This window comes from Propithecus coquereli, unplaced genomic scaffold, assembly GCF_000956105.1.
Source record: "Propithecus coquereli isolate 6110/MARCELLA unplaced genomic scaffold, Pcoq_1.0 Scaffold142, whole genome shotgun sequence".
Lineage (NCBI taxonomy): Eukaryota > Metazoa > Chordata > Mammalia > Primates > Indriidae > Propithecus > Propithecus coquereli.
The window spans coordinates 4,988,990-5,013,652 of NW_012138525.1; the positions used below are offsets into that span (position 1 = coordinate 4,988,990).

The 24,663-nt window shown below is 57.2% G+C and overlaps 1 protein-coding gene across 1 annotated transcript in view; it reads left to right on the forward strand.

Moving 5' to 3' along the window:
- The first annotated feature begins 4,931 nt into the window (after window positions 1-4,931).
- FAM102A (family with sequence similarity 102, member A) overlaps window positions 4,932-24,663 on the forward strand; it is a 33,782-nt gene continuing 14,050 nt past the window's right edge. Inside the window, exon 1 of the mRNA XM_012639652.1 lies at window positions 4,932-5,479. Coding sequence (XP_012495106.1) covers window positions 5,334-5,479 — 146 coding nt within the window. The 5' untranslated portion in view covers window positions 4,932-5,333. The remainder of the gene's footprint in view (window positions 5,480-24,663) is intronic.

Consider the following 24,663-nt stretch of genomic DNA (forward strand, 5'->3'; position numbering starts at 1 on the left):
GGGCTTTTGTTTATAATAGCCTTATAATTATATATCGTTAAACTATAAAACTAACCCATCCTGTTATAAGAATCAAAGAATACCCAAGAATAGTCTTTAAAATAAAGTAAAAATTTCCCTCCAAATCCTATCCTGAAATGGAAGCCTCTGATGTAACAGTTTTGGATGTATCCTTCGAGATTCTCCTCTGTGCATGCATGAACATATCCATTTTTCTTCACCAAAATAAGCTCATCCTTCACATATTGTTCTGTGACTCGCCGTGCATGGGAAGGTGGCTATCTCCCACCTTGGCACACACAAATCTCCAGCTTCCTTCTCAACAGGGCCACATCGTCCCTTCGCTAGTGCCTCCCTTCATTGGACAAATACTTGAACCCTATTGTATACCAGATGCTGTTCTGTGTGCCAGGGATGGAGCAGGGAACAAAACACAGGCCCTGCCCTCAAGGCCTCCCTCTTCCTACTGCTGGACATTAAGCTGCTCCCAACATTTTCTGATAATATACTATGGTGCAGGGAACATTTTGTACATGTATCTTTGCACATGTGTGTGAATGTTGCTATTGGGTAATTTCTGTTAAAGGGAATAGTGTACATTGAATTTTGACAATTCAATATTGGTAATATTGAGGAGGGTTAAAGCAGCGGGTTATATGGTTAAATTTACCATCATCCATCCATGCAACCGTGCATCCCTCCATGCATATGTGCATACATACATGCAACCACCACATATATATGTACTCAGCTATGCAGCCACACGTGCATTCCTTTGACAATCATTTATGGAACATCTATGGCAGGGCCTGGACTGGACATGGGGACACCACGCACCATGGAGAGGTGTCTGATCTGTGAAGCTCATGCTCCAAGGGAGAGAGCGCTAAGCAAGCAGCATGACAAGAGTTGATCCAGGGCCTGGGAAGGTGAGGATTCTTCAAGGCCCTCCCACTTTCTCCAGCTGTGAGTCACACTAAATCCCTGCGTTCCTTCCTAGTCCTAATCCAGTGCTTATGCTCACTTACCCCCCAACTTTAAGAACCTTGTGGCATTCAATCAGATTCAAAACACTGGGAATATTCAAAAGGTTCTAAATCCTTCCTGGGCTCTTTAGCACTGATGACGCTGAACAGCCATTATCGTTGCTCAGCAAGTGCTGTGAGCGCTTCCTCTGAGATGGGTCCCCTTCCTCTTCCCATCGCTCTGTCTCTGCCCTGGTCAGAGCCACCAGAGACTCCTGCTGGGCTGGCTGTGATAGCCTCCTCACCTGTCTGCCTGCTTCTGTCCTTGCCCTGGCACAATCCGTCCATTCTCTACACAGCAGCCAGAGGGAGCTTTTAAAAAAATATATTTTAGATATTGTCATTCCTCTGCCCATATCCTCCAGTGGTGGACCTTTGGACTATAAACTAAGCTCCTCCAAGGCCCACAGGGGCCCACGTGAGCAGGCCCCTGCCTACCCTGGCACCTCTCTCTGCCATGGCTACTCACTCATTCAGGTCACAGGGAGTCCCCCAAACATGCCAGCTCATGCCTCTGCCCCCAGAGCTTCCTGTGCCTGGGTCTTCCTTATTATTTAGGTCTTGGCTGAGATAACACCCCACAGAGGCCTTCCTTGACCACCCCATTTGAATCACAACCCCTAGCCCAATCATCTTCTCCCACATTTCCCTCAGTTTCCTTCTCCACACCACCTGTTGGAAATTAGCTTGTCTGGCATTGGGCTGCTTATATGTTGGGGGTACAGGCCATGCTTGGGAATCTGCGGGGGCTGGAGAAGTGTGAAAGTGCTGGCCTGGAGCCCCTGCTGACCACTCCCTCAGTCCCCCATGTCTTGCCAGGCCTGAGTCATTCATAGGTACAGCCTCTTGAAGTCCTCACAACATTCTAGAAAGGTTGGTATTCTTTTCTTTTCTTTTTTTTTTTGAGACAGGGTCTTATTCTGTCACCCAGGTTGGAGTGCAGTGGTGCAGACGGCCTCAAACTCCTAGGCTCAAGTCATCCTCCTACCTCAGCCTCCCGAGTAGCTGGGAGCAGCTGCAGGTGTGTGCCACCACTCATGGCTAAATTTTTTTTGTAGAGACAGTGTCTCACTATGTTGCCCAGGCTGGTCTCAAACTCCTGGCCTCAAGTGATCCTCCTGCCTCAGCCTCCCAAAGTGCTGGGATTATAGGTGTGAGCCACTGCACCCAGCCAAGGTTGGTATTCTTATTTCCATCTTACAGGTGAAGAAACTGAGGCTCAGAGAAAAGTTTAAGGTATGTCCTTCAAGATTCCTTTCTATGCATACAAAACTATACCCGAAAGTTTGTGCGGCACAGGTGGCAATGGTGAGTCAGACAGATTTTGAACTTATCTCTGTTGGTTTCAGGGCAAGCGGTCCTAGCCATACCTGAATGAACATCCTCCCCATTTGGAAACCAAGTCCACGTTGGCAATACAAGCAGAGCTAGGATTCTAGTTCGGACTCACCTCACCCAAATTTAGCATCCTGTCTTGGCGCCATGCTCTCTCTCTTCCCAAGGCACCATCTGGGAAAGGGAAGGGAAACTTTCTGGGTTCCCAGGGCACAGGGCACAGGGAGATAAACACCTGACCTGAGCTAAGCCTGGCAGTCAGGCCCACTCTGCTTCCTGTTGGAGTGGCCCGAGGTTACTCATGTCCACAGCTAAGGAGCCAGACAATCCTTGGGTTGTCCTTGCCTGGCTCCCTCCTCTGAAATCCCCTCCTGGGATCAGGCAGCCACAGGCTCTTCCTTCGAGGAGCAGGCCCAGCCAGGATTAGTGAGAACATACCCCACAGTGCGGGCAGCAAAGCTTAGCACTCTTTGAGCCTGTGCTTCAGGGTCAAGACCCCAGTCAAATGTTTTAAGTGCTCTAGGCCTCAACTTCCCTGTCTGTAAAAGGGAACACATCGTAGCACTCGGAGCTGCTATTATCATTTTTCTGTAATATAATTGTGTTTTCTAAATTATGGGGCAAACTGGAGAGAAGCATGGATTGCAACCCAGGTTATGGCTGGGAAGCAGGAAAAAATCAGAAATCAGACTCTCATGTCCAGACCTAGCTCATCCCCAAGTCCAGTCAAATCTGTCTCTCGATGCCTCAGACCTATCCTCTCATTTCCCCCCCAATGCTGAGGTCCTGCTGTCATTATCTCTTGCTTGGACCACCATGACAGGCCCCTCACCCACCCCTTTCCCATGTTCTCCCCTCCTCATTACTTGCAGCCAGAGTAAATTTCTTATGTCAAAAAGCAAATCTGACCAACTCACTCTCCAGCTCCATACGTGTCAGTGGTTTCCTCTTTACTCTGGTCTCTAAGACTCTGGAAGATCCAGCCTTTCCAGCCCCATCTCTTACTTCTCTTTCAAATCACCACGATGCAGCCAGTCGGAGGTGCCAGAAACTTTCTGTGGGCATGGTGCTCTCTAGGCACCAGGCCTCTGGCAGCTCCCTCTGCCTGGACCCTGCCTGACTCAGGGCATGCATCCTGTGGGTGGCTTGGGTCACCTTGTTCCAGAAGCTTCTAAGTCCCCTTTCTCCCACCCCTATGGCAAATGCCTCCTTTGAGCTCCCCCAGTCCCCTGTATATCTCCTTTTATAGCTCCTACCCACCAGGTTTGCCACTGTGCCTGTCTGCTTCTCCACCTGGTCTTGAGCTTGGTGCAGTTGCAGAGGGCAAGCCCAACAGGTTCCCCGCTGGGTCCCAGCCTGGCTCAGAGCAGATTGCCCCTAAACAGTTGGATATTGGATGAATGAACTGCAATATGCCTAGGGGCCTGAGAGGTGCGAGGCTCCCGAAGTGGTCTCTGCGCCCACAGCAGTTAACCTAGTCATCAAGACCAACCTTAACTAGGCAAGAAACTAAACGACAACAAAAGGCTTAGATAACAGCTTGGAACGATACAAGCTGGGTCACAAGGAGCGTGATGAACTGGTCCAAGTCACCTCCTTGGCGAAGGCTTCCAGACACTCCTCAATGCCGAAGAGAACTACAGATTTGGAGGCGAAAGACCTGCTTGGGTCTTGTCTCTGGGTGTCAGTTTTCTTAGAAATGGGACTCACTACCTTCCGGGCCTGATTTAATGTTTAACAAGCTCAAGTCTGGCGGGACCCTGGAAGGCCATTCCAGCCATAGTTTTCAAATTGTTTCTCCTCGTCATTGTTTCTTTTTTTCTTCTGCTCCCGCTCTCCTCACTGCCCTGCCAGCCTCGGCTCCCCGCCCCGCGACCTCCCACTGCCTTCCCGGGGCCCCTCTCCCTTCCTCTCCGCTCCGCCCTGCCCGAGGAGGCGGGCTCGGCCGCGAGGCGCACCAATCCGAGCGCCCCAAGATGCCTCCGCCTCCGCGAGTCCCGCCCCATGCCGCCGTCCACCAATTGCACTGCGAGCCTGCCCCACCGGGCCGCCCAATTGCGGGCGGGCCGGGCCGCCGGCGCTCCGCCCCTGCCGCTCTCCGCGGCGGCTCCGCGGGCGGCCGCGCGGGGCCTCGGCATTCTCGGAGCCGCGCCGCGCAGCGTCGGGTTCAGGCGGCCGCGTCGGGGGCGCAGGCGGCGGCGCTGCTGCTCGCGGGCTGCTGGGCAGAGGCGGCGGGTGAGGCGGGCACCACTGGCCGGACCAGAGGGCTCCTCAGCTCCGCCAGGGCCCGCGGCGCGGGTCCCAGGACCGAGGAGGAGGCGGTGCCCCCGCTGTCCGGGGCCGGCCCGGTGCCCGCCCGGAGGAGGCCCGTGGCCGGACGTTCCCGGCCCGCAGTGTCCCGACGCACCCCCCGAAGAGGCCCCCAGAGCTCCCGGCCGCCCCCGGGTGCCCTCTGCCTCACCTGCGCGGGCCGCGGGGCACCCGGGCGGGGGCGTGTGCGCGGCGAGGGCGCCTCCCCCGGCCGCCAGCGGGGCGGGGGCGGGGCCGCCCGCCGCCCTCCGCCCTCCGCCCTCAGTCTCACCGGTTCGCCCGGCCGCGCGGCGTGAGCTCCCCGGGGACCGCGGCTCGGGATGCTGCCCGCCAGCGCGGCTGCTCGCGCGCAGCCCGCCGCCCCTGCCCTTGCCTCCCGGGCCATGCGCCGCTGTTTACATGCCGGTGACGCCCCCGGCCGCTCCGAACCCCTCCGAGCCTCGACTCCCCGAGGGTGAAGCCAGCCGGCCCGCGAACTGGACTGGTCGCTCAGACCTGGGGCTCCGGACTCAGATCCCCGCCGCTCCGCCGCCTCCGCCACCATCTGGGCGGGATCCGGCTCTGGTGTTTTGAGGAGGGGGTGTGGTGTAGGGAAAGGAATCCTGGGGATTTCTGGCCCCCCCTTTTTTGGCCTTCGGGGCTTCAGACTCAGGGAACTCGCTCATGGCTTTCTTGATGAAGAAGAAGAAATTCAAATTCCAAACCACTTTCACCCTGGAGGAGCTGACTGCAGTCCCCTTTGTGAACGGGGTCCTCTTCTGCAAGGTCCGGCTGCTGGATGGCGGGGATTTTGTCAGCTTGTCGTCAAGGTAGGAGCTGTGGCAGTCTCGCAGGAGAGGGGGATGATGAGCGAGATTTAGGGGTCACTTGGCAAGTGTGAAAGCACCCCTTGGGGCCAGGAGAATCCGGGGGATTATGTGTGTCTGGGGCAAGTTTGCACAAGGCAGGACTGGGCCTGAAGAAGGTGGCAGGGTGCCAGGCACCCGTCTGCAGGTGACTAGCTGGATACCTGGGGGTCTCTTCTTTCAGCAACGCTCTTGGGGCCCTGCATGCTACTCGCAGTAGGCCCATTCTGTCCATTCTGCAGACTTGCACATAGATCCTAGGGAGATTTGTGCTTTGGTCGGCAGGTGAGTAGGGGAGGGTTGTTCCAGGCCACCTTGCATCCTAGCTGGCCACTCGGGCTGTCACGATTTAGAGCCCAGACCTGCCACTGGTTCTCTGGTACTTCCTGGCTCTTGGGAAGGCTGGGTCCCAGGCATTCCCCACTCTGGCTGGAGGGAGGTAGCTGGATTTTGGCTTACCCAGCCCCCTCTGAGTGACTGTCCTTTTCTGGCTGGAGCTGGGCTGCTTTGCATTGCAAATACCCTTGTCCTGGAGGCTGCTGTCCTCTCTGAAAGAGGCTCCGTTGATTTTGGTTTTGTGTTCATCCCCATGCTGGCAGGTCCAGCTGCCCAGCTTATTGCTGAGTTCCCAGGCTGCCCCTCACTGACTGGGCCTGTCTGGAGAGAGCCTTGGCGTCCGACACATGGGGGTGGGAATTCTGGCTCTGTTACTTTCTGGGCTTCTGTGTCCTCTTCTGGAAAACCGGCCTAATGCAGGTCTCTCCGTCAGAGTTGTGGAGAAGTTTCAAGTAGCTAGAGTGTGGACAAGGCCTAGGGCACGCCGCTTCCCTGACCTGCTCTGCCTTTGCTCCTCAGGCCTCCCTGTGGGCCCAGTTAGCCGGAGCTGCCTCACTGTTCTGAGTGGGGGTGTGTGTCACAGATGGACAAACTGAGGTACAGAAAGAAGCGTCTTGCCAGGGACTTCGAAGGAGGCAGTTGTTAACTTAATTCGGCCAGTATGGAGACCTGTTGGATGAATCCAGAGGTCGAATGCTTTGCTGGGAGGAGGGGAAGGGAGGGAAGCTGCACAGCCTAACCCAGATTTAGGAATCTCCGGTGCGGACAGGGTGGGGTGCCTTTTCTGTGCACTGGCTCCCTGTTCTGCTGGGAGCTGCTTGTCTGAGGAATTTGGACAAGGGCTGCCCCTTGTGGTGGGGGTGGTGGGCCATCCTTGGTTGCCTGGGAAGCCTGTGATCCCATAGCCACCCACATAGAAGCCTAAGGTTTCAGAGACAGAGGGCTGCTCACTAGCTGGGTGACATTGGATGGGTTACCTAACCTCTCTGATTTCAAGAATCAGCTATTATTGGTGCTGTGCTCCATTTTACTAGCATCTCTCACTTAACCCTTTGACTATGTCATTGTGGTGGCGTGGCCCATAGGACTATTATCCCCACTTTGCAGAGGTGGAAACAGGCTCAGAGAGGGAGCAAGTTGCCTCATTTGATACAGTGGAGCCCAAATTCAAACTCAGGATGTGCTTTTTTTAATTGAGACCAGTGTCTTGCTCTGTTGCCTGGGTTGCAGCACAGTGGTGTCATCCTAGCCCACTGCAACTTCAAACTCTTGGGCTCAAGAATCCTCCTGCCTCAGCCTCCTGAGAAACTGGGACTACTAGCACATGCCACCACACCCAGCTAATGTTTGTATTTTTTTGTAGACACCGGGTTTCACTGTTGCCCAGGCTGGTCTCAAAGTCCTGGCCTCAAGCGACCCTCCTGCCTAGGCCTCCTAAAGTGCTGGGATTACAGGTGTGAGCCACTTTGCCCGGCTCAGGATGTGCTTTTAACAACTATCCTGTTGCGCCTCTTCCTGAACCTCTCTTTCCTCCTCTGTAGAATGGGGAAGTCATACCCACCTCTAGGGTTGCCAGGGGGAATGGATAATGTATGTACCAAGGCTGGCCCAGGCAAATTGCTGCAGCAGTTATGGTTACTATGGACAGAAATGCCCAGGCCCCAGCCCCTCCTGGGTCTTGGCGGGGACCAGGTTGAGTCAACAGGGGGCCCACATGTAAGCTGGGAGTGAGGACAGGGTCTTGGATCCCACCAAGGCGTTGATATTGAGGCCTGGGCCAAGGTCTTGCCCGGCCTCCCAGGCCCTGGAGCCACTGTCACCACCCTACCTATTGGCCTTTCCATTGCCCTAAACCTGCTCCGTCATCCAGGAAAGTCTGGAAAGTTCCAGGTCTTAGCCCACACTGGATTTCACCTCTGTTTTCCTTTCTTCCTGGCAAAGGGACCCAGATTTCCTGAACCAAGCTGAGCCCAGACAGCCTTTCCCAGATCTCGTCCTGGATGGAACCTGGGTGGGGCTGGGGAGGGAGGAACTGACATTGAGCCCCTCGCCCGAACAAAGGTGGGCACTTACTAGGCACTGGATACCTGTTTGCTGCTGGGCAGGTGTGGCTGGAGAGAGCAGACAGTGACTTTGGAACTTGAAGCCCGCTTAAAGCTATTTTGGCTTTTGTTGGGCTTTTGCTCAGTAGATGGGGGTTTTAGGGTTTCTGGGTTCCTACTGCCTCCACCTCCACCCCACCCACTCTGGTCTGCAGCTTAGGAGCCTCACCTCATAACCTACCCCTCCAGACAGCCAAGGCCCCATTGTTTTCAAGTTGGGGTAGGGTCTGGGGGCATTGGACCTAGTTAGATCCTGGGCCCAGATCCAGTAGCTATCTCCCCCAACCCCAGGGACACCTGAGATGGCCCAGAGTTCTGGGTGGCAGCATGGGCTATGTCAGAGTGAAGCAGGCCCAAGGCCCCACCTCTGCAGCACCCGCCCTCCTAGCTGGAATGTTTCCCTGTGTGTTGGGTGCCTTGGCAACAGCTGGGTACACAGCTTGCTTGACCCAATTTGAGCAGGTAGAACAGGTGGTATGTCGGGCTGTTCCTTAGCCTCATCTTTCTGGGGCTTCCTTACGAATAGTAATCCTTGCAGCTACTATGTTCTGTGTGGCTGTACTATGTGCCAGGCACCATGCTGAGTGTTTGCGAATGGCATTTCCGTTAATCCTCTTGGCCATCCGGAGAGGCATCTAGGTCAGAGAGGTGAAGCCACACACCAGAGGTCACCGGGTGGCAATTGGGAAGTTAAGGCTTTTATCATTATGGTTTTAAACCACCTTTGATCGTGCACTTTCTGCATGCCAGGGACTTGTTGAGCATCTAAATGCATGATCATTGGAGTCCCTTCAGCCACCCATCCGTGGGCTGATGGTGGTCCGACACTCAAGATGAGGGACCTGGGTCAGGCGAGTAGAAGTGACTGGGCCTGTGCTGCTCAGCTAGGGAGTAGCAGAGAGATGATTTGAATTTGGGCAGGTCCACCTCCAAAGCCTGTCTTGCCGTGATGGCAGTGGGTTGGAAGCAGCCACAGAACCGTGTGACACCCCCACACCTTTGAAGAAGGTTCCTGTCGACTTGTTCGGTGGGACAGGAAAGTCCAGAGCTGGATAATTTAAAGGCACGGTATTAGGCTTTGTGAGGTCCAAAGAAAAGGGTCCCCAGGGCCATAAGGTGGCATGGAGCTGAAGTCACTGCTGTGGATTTGGTGCTAGGCCTGGGCTAGCACTGGGGCACTGCAAACATTTGCCAAGGTTCCTGCCCAGAGGCCTCCCTGGTAGACATATTCAAGTGGCATCTGGGAGGCTTTCCTGGGGGTCCCAGGAGGGATGCAGAGGTCCTAGTCAAGTTGGGGAAGTTGGGGAACAGCCATCTTGTCCAAGGCGGCCCTCGAGCAGGAAGAATCCCAAACATTCCGAGAGGTCTCTGCTCCCAGCTGGCACCAGTCCTGTGGCCTGCCTCACGCTCGTGGCTGGCAGTGCCAGGGCAAGGGAGCGCGCAGGAGGCGCTGACTTACCTCACAGCAAGTCCTCTCTGGAGGAGACGGGCAGAGAGCATTTCCTCAGCCAGTGGATGGAGAAACCGAGGCCTGGGGCACAGAAGTGACTTACCAGGGCCACTTCATAGGAGGAGCTAATGGCATAGCTAGGCAGACTCTGATCTGGCCCTGACCTCTGTCCCCTGTGCCTCAGTACCCATTGCATGAAGGATGCAGGCTGGGCCGGAAGGAGAGGACGGGTCGCTCTGGGGGCTCCTGCTACTCTGTACTTGGGTGCAGGCTGTCCAAGCAGACTGTGACTTGGAGAGGTCCCTCCCCTGGCCTTTCTTCTTTGGTAGCCTTGAGTCCTCAGTTGGCTTTCAGGGATTTTTACTTTTTTGTTGGAAGAGCATGTGGCTGCTCACCATACAGGTGCTGTCTGCCTTCCACGGGCACAGCCTTGTGCCAACCGGGATGGGCAGCCTCAGAGCCACGTGTGGGATTCCTTGAGCATGAAGAAGGCCTTGGGCAGGTTGGCTCTGTGACTGGAGGCCCTGTGCCAGGCCCGGTCCCCAAGGAGGCCAGGCTACTGGGTCTTTCCTCACACTCCTTACACTTGGCCAGGGCCTCTGCTTCCCCCATCCCTCGCCCGTCCTGGGAAAAGGCCGCACATGCCACTTGAATCCGCCACCCTGCTAGGCCTGCTAGGCCTGCTCTCAGGCAGTATGGAGCTCAGGGAGGGCCGGATGGCCGGAGGTAGACACACAGTTCTGTCCCTCAGGGGTATGTGGAGGTGCCGTGGAACAGACCTCTGAGTTGAGTGGAAGGCAGTGTGCCTGGTGGGCATCCTGGAAACTTCAGGGCCAGGCAGATCTGGGGCAGGTACTCCTGGATCCCATTATACCCTGGCAGACCAGCTGGGGAGGCATTTCTGTTCCGGCATCCCCCACTGGCTTGACAGCTGTTGACAGCGCCCATCTCAGACTGGGCACGTCCTTGCCTTCCTGGAGCTCACCATCTTGGGATAGGGAGGGCTTCCCTGAGGAAGTGGCCCTTCCTGGGAGGAAGGCCAAGGGGGATCGGACTAGCAGAAGGTTGGGACGAGCTCTTGGAGTAGAGTCCCCTGGCCAGAAGCCACTTGCTCCCAGCGGTCCCGGCAAGGGGCTGGTGTGGCTGGGGTGTGAGGAGGAGCTGGGAGGAGATGGAGAAAGTGAAGTGGTGGATGGCCAGCTGCTCTGTTCTTGGCCTGGGAAGCCTGCGAGGGGCAGGGGAGCGACAGGCCTGGTTTGCCGACTAGGACTGATGGCTCTCGCTGCCTGGCGGAGAAGGTGCAAGGGGGCCTGACCCAAGAGAGTTGGAGTTGGCCCATGGGCAGTGCTGGCCCCACCTGGCTGGGCGGTGGCAGGCAGAGGAGTGGGCAGACTGGAGAGAAGGTTGGCAGGCAGAGTGGGCAGGTGGGTTTCCTCATCCCGAAGGCCTGGCATCATGCCTAGTACTTAGTAGGTGCCAGAAGATAGACATTCAGAAGGTGCACAGTGGCCAGATGTAGCCAGGGTTTGTTGACCCCTGGAGCGTTCCAGTAGTTTTTGATTGAGTAAGAATCCAGACTTTCCATTTCTTTTAAGTTGGAAGATCTGACAGCAGTGCTGTGTGGCAGTGCTTGGCTCTAGGGCCTGTGTAGCTGCCTCCTATGTGGGCTGCCTGCTCGAGGCTCCTCCTCGACCCCACTGCACGCCCTGGATCCCTGGTGTGGCCTCCTTCGGTTTCCTCGGGCCAGCCTGGTCCCCGGGGCACCTGGAGAAGGCCTTCCGTGTGCAGGTGAGGGGCACAAGGAGGCAGGGTGGCCTGTGGAGAGAAGCCCCGGCAGGAGAAGCAGGCAGGGCCATGCTGGGAGGCCTCAGAGGCCAGCCTGGTCAGCGAGGCTGTGGCACCAGGCCAGCTGCTGGCTCCCTGCCAGGTCAGACTGTGCTTCTGGTGGCTGTGGTGAGGCCTGAAGCTGCCCAGTGTGTGCCTGGCCTTGGTGTCTGCTCTTTGGACCTGGCTTTTGCTCCCAGCTGGTCACACCGTTGGCAGGTGCCACCCTGGCAGCCCCTGCCTGCCAGCCTGGCAGCAGCTCTGACCTGCAGTGATCTGGCTGCACGGGGCCAGGCTGTTCCCCAGGGCCTGTTCCTCGCTTCAGGCTCTGTCCTGGGAGGTGCTCTGGCCAGGGGTTCTCAGCAGCAGCCGCACCATGTGCCTGTGGACCCCGCTTGCCCGGGGGTGGCTGGGAGGCCGTGTGTCTTTGAACCCTGCTTGTTCAGTACCTAGGAGTCCTGACTCTTATGTGGGGGCCCTGCTTGGGCATTGGGATGGCCAGTGTTGTGTCTGCTAAGGGACCTCAGGGGCTGAGGGACTTGGTGTGTGAAGACTGGTGATGGCCATGTCATGCCCTTGCAGTCACTCGCCTGTGGCTGGGGATGGACAACATTACCTGAGGGAACCTGTTTAGATTTATCCTTCTCACCAAGGGAGCCACAGGAAACTTAGGGAGGGGAGAGGCACCAGATTTGCTTAGAAAGAGCCCTGGATCTAATGTAGGGTGGGGAGGGTGGTGTAACTCTTCATTATCCACTTGCCTGGCAAGCGCTTTGAATGTGGGGACACAGGACTTGCCCCAGGGCTCCAGGTGTGCTCTGTGACCTGTCAGCCTCCCTTGCCCGCCCTCCCCTCCCCCAGCCTGCTGGCTCCCTGCAAGGTCAGACTGCTGTTGGTGGCTCTGTAAGGCCTGAAGCTGCCCAGCCTGTGCCTGGCCACGGTGTCTGCATAGGGCGGCGGTGGCAAACCCTTGGTTTTCGCTCTGAGCCTCTTTTGGCACCGGGGTTTGGAGAAGCTCTCACATGTAGACCAGGAGCTGCCTGCACCCCGACCCTGCCCCATGTCGAATGGGAGCCGCCAGCCCACAGCCCCTCCAGCCAACTTGCTTTGGTGGTTGGGAGGCAGAGCTGATAGAGGGCTTTCAGCCTACTTGCTTTCTGCCCTGCCCTTCCCCGGCCCCCAGGCCTGGGGGAGATGATCCCGTCCTGTCTCTGCCACTTGCTGGCTGTGTGACCTTGGGCAAGTGACTTCCCTGAGTCTCTATGACCTTCCCTGTGAATCAGGGCTGCTGGTGCCTGCCTTGTGGTGTTCTTGGGGGGACATGGTGAGATGATGCCTGTGAGACGTCTAGCTCGGCTCCTGGCACACGGTAGACACACTGTATCTGCTGCGGTCTCTCCTTCTGTCCCCTGGCTGAGTCATGACCGTGGGCCAAATGGCGCATCTAAGTTGCCCCTCTCTGGCAGCTGGCATTGGTGTTCCCCTGTGGGCCAGGACTGATGGGGTGCTGCCGGGACAGGGTACTTCCCCCTCTCTGCCCTCTGCAGGGGTGGGAGCAGGTGAGAGCACACCTTGTATCCGAGCTCAGTGTCCCCAGTGGGGTGTGCGTCCTTTCTTGTCCCTGTTGGCTTGAACCTGCCCTGCATGGGGATGCTTGGATATGAGCCAGTGAGAGCTGGAGCACTCCCGCGCTGGGGAGGCTTCTGCCAAGGAAGGGGCCCTCTCCACAGCCGGCTCTGGGAGCCACGCTGGCATGCAGAAGACAGCTGTCCTCAGAGGTGGAGGGCACTGGCTGGCAAGTTGCTGGTAGGCAGGGGTGCAGGTGAGAGAGCCAGGGGCCCCCCCTGGCCTCATGTCAGCTTCTGCCGCTCCTTGCTCTTCTGGTTTCTGTGCCTTTGTTCCTGCAGCTTCCTTTTCCTCAAGCTGCCTTCCCCCACTTCTTGACTTGTTCAACTCCTGCTCAGCCCAAGAGCCACCTCCTCCAGGAAGCATTCCCTGGCCTCTTTTGGCCTTGTATGCCCTCTGTGGACCTTTGTCTCAGGGCCCTGCAATCCCTGACCACGTCTAGCTCTTTCCTCAGACTGTGGGCCCTTTGTGGCCTCTGTTGCATCATTGCATCTTAGTCCTGGGGCTTCCTGCGGTGGGTTGGTGCTGCCCTGGGGCTGGAACTTTTTTCCCCTGGCTCTGAACGTATGTGAGTCTTGGCACTAGACATCAAGGCAGCCACCACCAGCTGCTGGACCAGGCCCTGACCTTCCGTGCCCGAGGTATCAGTCTGTGTCAGGAGCCGCCCTCACCCGCACACCAGGCAGCTGGGCGCCACCACGGGCTCAGAGGCTGCAATTGACAGGCAGCTGGGGGCACGGATGGCTTGGGTTGGGTGGACTCCTGCGGGGGAGTAGGGCTGCTCGTAGTAGGGTGAGGAGGAGGAGGGGGTGGGCTGGGGCCTGACGCTGCACTCTGCAGTTGGACTTTGGCAGCTGCTCGATTGTTCCGTGACCATGAAGGGCCTTGGCCTCTCAGCCTCAGCTTCCTCCTCCATCAAATGGAGGTGCTCACATGGGAGCAGAAGGGCTACCTGAGATTAGAGCTCCTTCCTTAGCACAGGGCCAAGCATCTGGCAGCTAAAAACAGACTAAACCCGCCGAGAGAGGAGGTGCACAGCCTAGTGCTTGGGGAGGGTGGAAGTCTGGGTTCTCTTCGCACGCAAGGTGCCCTCACCTCCCACCACTTCCTCTTTGCGTGGCCGGACTCTCAGCAGACGTAGGGGCAGCACACCTGTGGTACCCCTCTCCTGCTAGTCTCCCCTGGTTGCTCCATGACAATTTCCTGGGCATCTTCTGTGTGTGGGACCCAGGCTGGGCCCTGGGGATGCAGCCCCCAACCCCAAATGGCCCTCTCCAGTGGGGGAGGCACAGGAATCCAATCAGTGCGGTGATCACAGGCCCTAAGGAGGTGATGCTGGGTTCAGTTCCAGGGGAGGAGTAGGGTTAGCGGGTGGTGGGTAGGAGAAAAGCAGCCCAGGGAGGAGGGATGGCAAGATTGAGTTTTGAGCAGGGAAGAGCCCTTGGAGTAGGGGGAGGGGATGAGGAGGGGGCCACAGCAGGGTGTGACTCCAAGTCATGTTTGTATTTTAGAACCACAAGGGCGGCAATGTGGTTAACTGGGGCTCCAGGTTGCAGAAGGGCAGGTGACTGTCAGCTGAGAAGGGCGGCTTTCCACCTCTGTCATCACGGAATGATTCAAAACAAAACTCGAGGCGTACTATGCGGTGGTGAGTGAACAGGCTGCTGCTCTCAAGGACCAGCCTCACAAACATGACATTGAGCAAAGCAAGTCGGAGCCAGGAGTGTATGATGCCGTTTACATGAAGTTCAAAAACACCCTGATACAAGTCAGGGTGAGGATACGTCTGGAAGGGGTTTCTGGGCGCCTGTAATATTCTGCCTCTTGGGGCTGTTCTCATGGGTGGTTCTCTCTGAGCATCTGTGAGCTCTGCACGTCTCTGTCCCAGAAACAAGCCTTGAGGTGCCCCATACCTTTGGGCAGTGCTGAGCGGACGCCAGAGTCCTCTAGAGAAAAATGCACCTTTTTGTGTTCCTGGAAGAGGTCCTTGGATCTTTTCCTGGGTCTTTTTGGTGGGGCAGCCTGAACCATCCGACCTGATAAGCATCGCTCTTGTTTACAAGGCAGTAACTCATCTTGGCAGCTGCAACAGTCTTCTCTGGCTAGGGGTTTTCCTTCTGCCTCCTGCAAACCCCAGCGGGGCCTGCTTGACCGTGGGCTTGGCAGTTCAGAGGGAGGGAGGGCTCCTGCACTGCGAGACGACTAGATCTCTTTGATCCTTGCTTTCTTCGTCTGTGAAATGGGATAATAAGCTTCTCCTTGATGCTTGGGTGAAATGGGCTAATGCCTATTACATGCCTGTCCTGGCCCCTGGCATGGAGCACGGCTCTGTACAGGCTGGCAGTGGTTGGCATTAATCCAGGGCCGTTATTGGAAGGGACCCAGGGTGGGAGCAGAGAGGAAAAGTTCATGTTCCTCCCTCTCTCTTTCTCTTCTGTCTTCCTGTGGTTCACCCATTCAGGAAACATTTGTGATTAGAACCAGACCACTGCCCCGATCAAGACAACTGTGGCTCCTGCCAGGGGCCCATGAGCTGGGGAGACCGTTAGGCACATCCATCTCTCAGAGAAGGGCTGAGCACAGCAGGGGAGACGTCACCACCCCTCCTGCTGTGGCCCTGAACCCTCTCTTTGCGGGTGAGCCTTTGACTGACCACGCTCTCCCCGAGTGCCCAGAGAAGGCCTGACCCTGGGCTGCAGCAGCTCCTAGGGGCTTTGTGTCAGCTAAGGAGGAATCGCATGTTACAGCTGGCCCATCTTAGATGCAAGGAAGACCCAGGCCCAGGCTCCTTTGGATGTATCCTCGGTGTTCCATACAGGCCTGGCTTGTAGTAAGTGCTCAATGAGTTTGTGTGGAGTAAGTGAATGACAGGCAGGGTTTGGCCCAGGGTTGGTCGTTGAGTCTGCAGAGGATCAGGTGTCTGGGGAGGAGGTGGAGACCAGTGAGTCAGGGCCTTGTGGTCCTTCCTGACCCTGAGCCCTGGGTCCGGTGGTTGGAATCTTGGGGAGCTGCTGAAGATGGCTGGAAAAACAGGTCTGAGTCTGTGCTGGGCTGGGAGGAAAAGTGGCTCTGGCCGAGCAGTTCCTCATTATCACCTGGTCACCTCGGAAGTCCAGGGAGCCACAGGGAATGCTGTGTGGATCTGTGGGAACATCTGGGTGGCAGATCCATCAGTGGCAATGACCCCTGACCCCAGCTGGGCAGCCCCTTCCCTGGAGGTGGTACAAGAGGCTTAGGGGCAGCCCTTATGGATGCAGGGGTGTACAGGGCAGTCATGCAGTCATCAGATGCTTATTGAGCACCTGCTGTGTGCCAGGCACTCTCCCTGGGACAGGGGATGCAGCAATGAGTGAAACAGAGGCCTTGCCTCCAGCAGCTCCGTACCCTGTGAGATAGGAACCTAAGACCTGGGCCCGGGAGAGGAAGCCCACAGCGTGTAGGGTGCCCTCGGGATGGGCTTCGATGGAGCTAGGGGTTCAGAGGACAGAGGCATCCCCGTGGACTCTAGCTTAGCCATTCGAGGAGCTGGGCCCCAGAGATGGGGATCCCCTTCCCCTCTCTCCTCTTCCTCCTCGGGTGAATCAGACACCACCCAGGTGTGAGTCAGCCAGGAGTGGCCCTGGGCATGTGTGGGCCACCTGCCAATCCACCTCCCTGGATGTCCCAGCCAAGGTGTCCCAGCTAGGTTCAAGGCCTGGGGCAATGTGCTGATCCATGGGCCTGGGACAGAGAAGTGGGCAAGGGGCTGGGTCAGGGGCTTTGCCTGCCTGGCTTCCTTCTGAACCCTCTGCCTCAGAGGGGAACTCAAGGTCCCTCTCTGCAGTTACTTCTGGAGGCCTGGTCCCTGCTGCATTCAGCATGGGTTCCCCACGTATGTGCCTGGCCCTGTAGCAACCCAGTGAGACAGGGACAGGGTGGTGACTGAGGCCTAGAGAGGTCGTGTCCAGAGTGGCAGAGCCTGGCCTTGAGCGCTGGTCTCTCTGCTTCCCCATGTCTCACAGGTGGGCCTGCTGGGAGTCTGGTGGGTACAGGAAGGGAAGTCCCCTGAGTAGAGCCAGCCCCGCAGCTCTGTGTTTGTCATGGGTCCTGGGTGGGGGAAGTTGCTATCACAGCCTAGCATGATGCACACTGTGTTTTCTTGCTTTGAATTTCTGGGGCCTCTGGCTTGGCCCAGCCCTGGCATGGGAGCCCAGCTTGTGGCTCTGGGGTCAGGCACCTGTGGGTTCAGATCACAACCCTCTCCAGGCCAGGAGACCAGGGACAGGTGACTTTCCTGCTCTGAGCCTCAGTTTCCTTGCCTGTGACAAGCGAGATGGGGATGATGGTCCCGTCTCCTAGGGCTGGGCTGCGGACTCAGGAGGTCCAGCAGGAGAGCTCTTGGCTCAGTGCCTGACGTGTAGCAGGTGTTCAGGAGGTGGGGAGCTGATGTTAGGAGTTTCTGCAGGACCTGTTTGCTAGGGACCATTTTCCCACTTCTCCTCCTAACCCCGGATTGACCTAACTTGGTCCCCGACACCAGCAGGTCTTGATGGGTTTGGTCCAGAGCCACACTCACTGACTCCACACTTTGACCAAATTTGACCCTCCTTCCCTTGGCAGAAGCCTGGACTCAAAGCTGCCGCTTCCCTGGTACTGAGCCTGGCGGTGAAGGGTCAGCCCACAAAGCTCAGGGTCCCGGGTCGCCTCACACTTATGCCACGATCCCCTGAGCATGGCTATGCTGTCTCGGCAGATTTCCCAGGGATCCTGCAGGGTCGGGAGGTGGGGGTGGGTTCCTGCAGGGGGGCCCGGGAGTGCAGACCACCCCTCATCTCCTGTGTGACCTGCAGCAAGTGCCTGGACTCCCTGAGCGTCCGCTTCCTGATCTGTGACATAAAGGAAGGAGGCTAATGCTTGAGAAGCACCTGGCACATGGCAGGGTACCTGGCAGGAGCCAGGCTGGACTGCACTGGGTGGTGGGGCACCTTTGCCCAGGGGTGAGGGATTGGACCAGCACTTGGTCAAAGCCAGCAGTTTACTTTGGACCCCATCGGTGGCCTGCTCTCCACCCGTGCTGTAAGGGCAAGAGAGAGTGGCCATTGGCATCAGCTGGGAATCGCGTTCACAGGTGTTTGCCTGGGCAGTCACTCGAGCCGCCTGCACGACCTGACTCTGGGTGCACAATGCAGAGTGGGGCAGCCATATGCCTGTGTCCGTAAAACAGGCTGTCTGCACCTGCCTGTGGGGTTTTTTGAAGATCATTCTCACGGTTACGTGGCTGGCAAGTGGCAGGATTCTAACCCAGGCGTGTCTGACTCCAGAGTCCCTGCTCCTAAACCCCAACACTTACCCAGCAAGCCTGAGTGACCTGGCCAGTCCCCAACAGCATTTCCATCTTGGAGTTTCCGAAGCCCCAGTGGGCTGTCCGCTCTGCTTGTTTGGGTCACCTGCTGACACCAGCCTCCACTCCCAGCCCACCCACCAATCCCTGAGCCCCTCGTAGGGCTCCCTTTGGCAGGGAAGCAAAGAAGGCGTCTTAGGGCTGGTGGGCGGCTACTCTGAGCACTCCAGTGCCGGGCAGTGTGGCTTGGATTCTAGGAACTTCTTGCTGCCTCACTGTGGGAGGAGGGGCTGGCCATGCCAGAACCATGAGCCGCTTCCCCTGCACATAGCCCTGAACCCCTGGCAGGAGACGCTGCTGGACTGCCACGTAGGCTCTTCACCCCACAGCCCCTGGATGGACGCCGTGGCTGCTCCCCAGGGTGGGCCCCTCCCCAGGCGGCTGTCCTCTCGTCTCTTCGGGGAAGCACAGGCAGATGTTGTCGATTTAAATTGTTTCCTTATTAGACTCTCCAGCCTGGGCTGGGTTCCATCAACTGGGAACCTTGATTGCATCACTGCAGCGCCGGCTCCTCCAGGAACCAGGCCAAGGACTGTTGCCGTGGGCGGGGCTGAGGAGGGGCAGGCAGGACGGCAGGGGGAGGGACCTGCGTGGTGGAGTCTTGCTCCGGTCACCTCTTGTTACAGGGGCTGAGTGGGAGGCATCAGGGTACCAGCCCCCTCAGGCACCCGGGAGGGAGCATAGCTAGGGCTGGGAGGTCCCTGGGGTCCCACACAGTTCTCACAGCTGTGTTGACTCTTAGCTGGGTGCCCAGCTCCCTGCGTCAGAATCACCTGGGTGCTTGTTTAAAATGTCTTTCCAAGGCCTGCAGTAGTGGTTCTCAAACACTGGTTCTCAACCAGGGGTGATTTGGAGACATTTTTGGTTGTCACACCTAGAGTTGTGCTACCGGCAGGATGCTGCTAACCATCCTGCAATGCACAGGACAGCCCCCCGCAAAGAGAAACCCTGTCCTGCAGGGTAGTCCTGGCAGGGCCTGCTGGGAATCTTCACTTGCATCTGAGAAGCCCTGTCCTGCAGGGCCTCACGCCCCTCTCTTCGCTCACGAGATTGAGCACCGGTTCCTAGCCAGGCTGGGGCTCTGTGCTGGGCACGTGGTGGTGATGAGACACGTATCCATGAGCACGTGCAACTGGGAAGGCGAAGTGCTGGGGGTGGGCTTGGGGTCACGCTGGAACCTTGTCATGGGGGCTGGGCTGCCCAAGTAATACCCAGGGTTCCCTTTTCCTGACTTTCTGCCCCTGTGACAATTGCCAGCCAGACTGTACACCTTTGCTCCGACTCCAGGGAGAGGCCTGGGTGAGTCCATTTGGTTCTTGTCAGTAGGGACCCTGTGGGCCTGGCAGCCTGTGGCCAGGAGGTGGCTTCCGCGGCACTGACCCCTTGTTACCCGAGCGATGGAAGCTGGGGTCACCAAGGCTCTGGGATCTTGTTGTTGCACTTAACTGGGCAGTGATGCTCACCAGGCCTGGACCAGGTGCTGGGGATGTGGCAGGGAGCTGGCCTCGGGACAACAGAGCTGAGACTCTGGGGCAGCTCCTGCTGGGAGCTCCGAATTTCACTATTTGAGAAGCTGAGGAGGACAGTGGCTTGTTTCGGCCTGGCCTGCCACCCTTCCCAGGCTCTGAGGCCTCTTCAAGCCTTCAGCTGCTGGGAGCCTGGGGGGGTAGCATCCCCTCCTCCAGGGTGTCCATCTGCCTTCCTGCTTTTGAGGGGAGCAGGTACAGGGTGGGAGGCAAGGTGTGGGCTTGGTGTCATGACCCCTTGGGACAGCATCCAGCCCTGTTGTTCTGTGACTTTGGATCTGTCCTGCCCCTCTCTGGACCTCAGTTTCTTTCTCTGTAAAATGGGAATGATAATGGCACATACTTCTTAAGACTGTAGTAGAATTCAGTTGGTCATGCATATAAAATGTGTGTCCTGCAAAATGAGCTCGAAGAACAGGAGCTGTTTTTAACAGGAGGTGTTGATTGATTAAAGATGTGCTGCCGGGGCCAGGGACATGGTCAAGAGCAGGCCCTGGAGGAGGACACAGAGAAAGTCCTGCTTTATGCTGGCTCTGTCCTGGGCTCTGGGGACACGGTGGTGATGCAGACAGAGATGTGGTCCCCATCTACATGGGGCTCCGAGGGTGAGACACGGTGGGGCACATGCTAGGAAGATGTGGCCACACAGACACCGTGTTGACAGAGTTCTTTGCATCCCTCCTCCGGCTGAGCAGTGGAGAAAGGAGCAGTGGCACCACAGAGTCCCGGCGACAGCCCCATGTGATGGGGAGATCACCCTTTCATAGAAGTTGAGACTTACTGAGATGAGGCTTCCCGGTCACTTGAGCGGCCTCTTGTCTTCGTCAGCCTGATCCTGCTCCCCGGTCTTCTCTTGGCTCTTCCTGGGAGCCGCCTCCTAGCTTCTGGGTCTTGCCTGTGCTGTTCCCACTGCCTGGGACATCCTTCTCCCTGAATCTTCACCTAGCAAGCCTCAGCCTGCAGGTCCCAGCCCTGACGTCACTGTCTGGGGAGCCTTCTCTGACTCCGGCCCACAGACCCCGGGTCAGGCCCCTTCTACTTCCACGGAGACTGGCAGCGCTTGTGAGTCGTTTCCTGTGTAAGATCTGTCTCCCCCACTCCGCTAGGGGCTGCCCCACACCTGAGCCGGCACCCACAGTCAGTCTTTGTGGATGCATCGTGGAAGCCCTGGTCAGGATTTGGGACACAGGTCCCTGTGTCTCCCACACTTCCTGGTACGGCTGCCTGGACCGGGCCAGAGGTCACTGGGCTGGCCTCCCTGGGGCAGGAGAGCTCCAGGGGAGTTCTGCCCGGCAGAGGACATGAGCATGTTGGGGGTGCTCTGCTCTATTTCGGGACAGCCCAGAAATAGCTGAATTCTGCCACTGTGCTGGCCACAGCGGCTGTGGTAGGTGGAGGGCTCACCCTGCCTTGCTGAGATTTGCACGTCTAATTGTATATCTTAAAGCTAAAAACGAAACCCAGTCCCTGTAATTACCTGTCCTTGGCAGTGAGGAACCAAGAAGCACGCCCTGAAAGCCCGGGCTGGGGAGGGCTGGCCGTCATCAGCTCTTCCGTGGGGGGCGCCCAGTCTTGCCAGCAGGTCTTGCACACCGCACAGGCTGGCCCTATTTGGCAGTGCCTTGGGAGGCGAGTGTGGGTCCAGGCCTTGAGCCAGGTAGCTGGGGGTTCAAGTCCCTCTTGCTTGTGACCAGTCCTCTTAACCCTTTTCTCATTTTAAGTTTCAATTTCAATTATGGAAACAACTCTTGGGCAGAAATGAAGAAAGTGGCCCTGATAACGCCTCCCCCAGCTCAGAACTGCTCTGAGCTTTTCCCCCCTTTCTGGCCATGGTCCACTCATGCCAGTGTGAATAAGCCACTTGGCCAGGCAGCCCGGAGTCCTGGGTTCTGGGCCCCCTGGGTTAAAACCGTCTCCTTCTCTGGGGCCTTGGTTTTATCATTGTTAAATTCCAATTTGAGCCATGTTAGCCGGGCAAGCGGGGGGATGCACACTCTTACATTTTCTTAATAAACGTTTCGCATTTTTCTTCATAGCTGCTCATTTGTTTTAGTTGTTTCACACTTTCCCTCTTTCTGAGACGGGTGGCTCCCTGTGCCTCTGGTCACTGGGCCGGACACTCAGTTCCGCTCCGCTCTCGGGAGCCTCGGACACTCTTCTGGGTGTCAGGGTGCTGCGCTGGGCTCTGCTGTTCCTGCTGTTCCTGGGGGATGTTCCGCAGAGTGGCTCTTTGGCTTCGGACCACATTACAATCTCCAGGACTCCAGAGGAGTTAATTCCCTCTCTCGGCATGCTTTAAAAAAAAAGTTTCAACTGATACTTCCAGTTCACAAAGAAAAAAAAGACACGGTCCACCCCCATCCTCATCCTTTCTCTCTCTCCTTCCCTACTTACTCTTAATCTCTAGACACTCCAGTGGCCAGAGATGGCCCTCATTTGCGATGTCACTCAGGCACCTCCCATTTTCTCTGTGCACATGGACATTTACATAAGTCACTTTTAAAAAACTAACACGGAATGGTGTTGTACTGTAGATTCCCTTCTGCGTGTTGCTTCTCCTGTGAGTCTGATGAGTCTTTCCCTGTCGACGAGCACAGACTGCCCTCTGCGCCGTCCCAACCGCCGTCTGGCAGTTGTCTGCTTGGTGCCATTTGAACCATCCCCTCATGCACATTTGGGTTCTTCCTGTTTTCACCCAACTGTAATCGCTGCTGCTGTGGCCGCCCGTGCACATGTGGACGCCTGTGGCTGCCGACATCTCCACGGGCCCTCTTTGTGAGCTTGGGGCCAAGACTCCCTCTCCCGTCACCCCGCCCACCATGTGCCATGCTGGCTCCTTGCTCCTTCTTACACAAGTCAGGCGCATTCCCACCCCAGGGCCTTTGCATGTGCTGTTCTCGAGCATGGGTTGTTCTGTCCCCAGGTGTCTGTGGGGCTCACTCTCTCCTTCGGCTCTTTGCTCAGCTGTCACCTTCCCATTAAGACCTTCCCTGGCCATCTTTCCTTCATGTCCCCTCACCTGGACACTGCCTACTCCTTTCCCCAGTTCCTTTTTCTCCATAGCACCTACGACCTCCTGGCATGCACTTGCCTGGTTTTGCCTGTCTCCTACCCAGAGTGTAAGCCCCTTGCAGGGGACGGTTTCTGTCCACTTCGTTTGCTGCTTATGTCCCTAGGGCCTTCGGCAATGCCTGGCAGGTGGTGGGTGCTTAATGAAAGGTTTCCGAGTGAATCAAGTCCCTGAGATTTCCTCACCCCTGGCCTGGCCAGCTCCAGCCTGGGGCTCCTGCTGTCTGCTCTGCACCCTCTCCCCTGCCCCAGCCCTGAGGCTGTGTGCGTCTCCCCTCGTTGTCCCTGCCGTGTGTCTGGGACCCACGCCACCCACCTGAGGTGCCCAGCCACTTCCTACCAGAGGAGCCCTGGGTCTGAAGGGAGGCCTGTGGGCCCTGAGGTGGCTGCAGGCTATGACCTGGGTGGGACACGGGCTGTGGACATGGAACAGCCGGCCTGCAGTCAAGACTGGCTCTGCTGCCGGCAGCTGTGTGACTTTGGGGGAGCTACACAGCGTTTCTGAGCCTCACTTTCCTCGTAGGTAGAGTGGGCCATGGTGACCGATCCCCACCTTTCTGTGTTGAGTTCCATGTGACACACAGTAGGCCTTCGGAAGGAGCCACTGCTGCAGTGTTTATTTCACCCTTGCTGGGACCCCCTAGGGTGGGCCGGGCAAGGCTGCTAGCTTCTTCCCCAGGGTGTGGTGGCATCAAACAGGTGATTGTTAGAGCCCTGCGGAAACAGGGCTGCCAGGCACTGATCCTGGGATCCCGTCCCGGGCTCGCCTTCCCGAGGGAGGGAACGTGCCGTTACCTGAGCCTGAGAGGGCTCCACGTGGCTTTCTCTGGCCCGGCCCTGGAGCCACAGATGGGCCTCAGGCTTTCTGGCCGGCACTCCCACGGCAGACTCCGAAAGGGGAAGGGCAGAAACCCACAATTCACCATGAGCTTTTGTTCCCAGATACTAATCCTAATTCCTGAGTATTTCAACACACCCAGTACAGCGAGCTTCCTCCTTAGGCCTCCAGCAGCTGCCCCCAGCTCCTAGCTAGGGTGGGGGTCTGAGGGTCCACGTGGGAGCCGTGGCGGCTCCCAGCTGCCCTGCTCTCAAGCTTGGCCCCCTGGCCGCCTGGGAAGCGTCTGTTCTCCTTGCCCTTCTACCCGCCTCTCCTGTGGCTGCTCTTAGCCTCTGCCTAAGCCACAGTCCATGGGGGAGATGGAGCTGCTGTCAGAGTAGATGCAAAGTCTTCACTGCACCCTGAGGCCCAGCAGGCCCTCACCCCTGCTCCCTCACCCTTATCTGCTCTGCTCTCCTCTCACCTCCTCTTCAGCCACAGGCCTCCGTGCTGTGTGTCCATTTGCCGAGCATGCCGCTACCGCAGGGCCTTTGCACTTGCTGTTCACTCCTCTGGATGGCTCTCCCCCCATTGTTGCTCAGCTCTAGTTCTCATTTCCCTCCAAGCCTTGCTCAGATGTCACTGCCATGAGGGCCATCCCTAAGCACCTGCCTGAAGTAGTGCCCCCCCTTCTCATCTCTACTCCCACCCACCTTTCCTGCTGTGGTCTCCATTTTCTGTTTATCCGACCTACCAAGTATTTGATTTTTGGTAACAGTTTTATTGAGATATAATTCACATACCACACAATTCACCCTTTTAAAGTGTATAATTCAGTGGTTTTTGGTATATTCACAGAGTTGTACAACCATCGCCACAACCAATTTTAGGACATTTTCATCACCACAGCGAGAAACCCCATACCCATGAGCAGCCATTCCCATCCACTTCCCCATCCCCTGGCCACCAGTCTGCTTTCTGTCTCTGTGGGTTCGCCACTCTGGGCATTTCACATAGA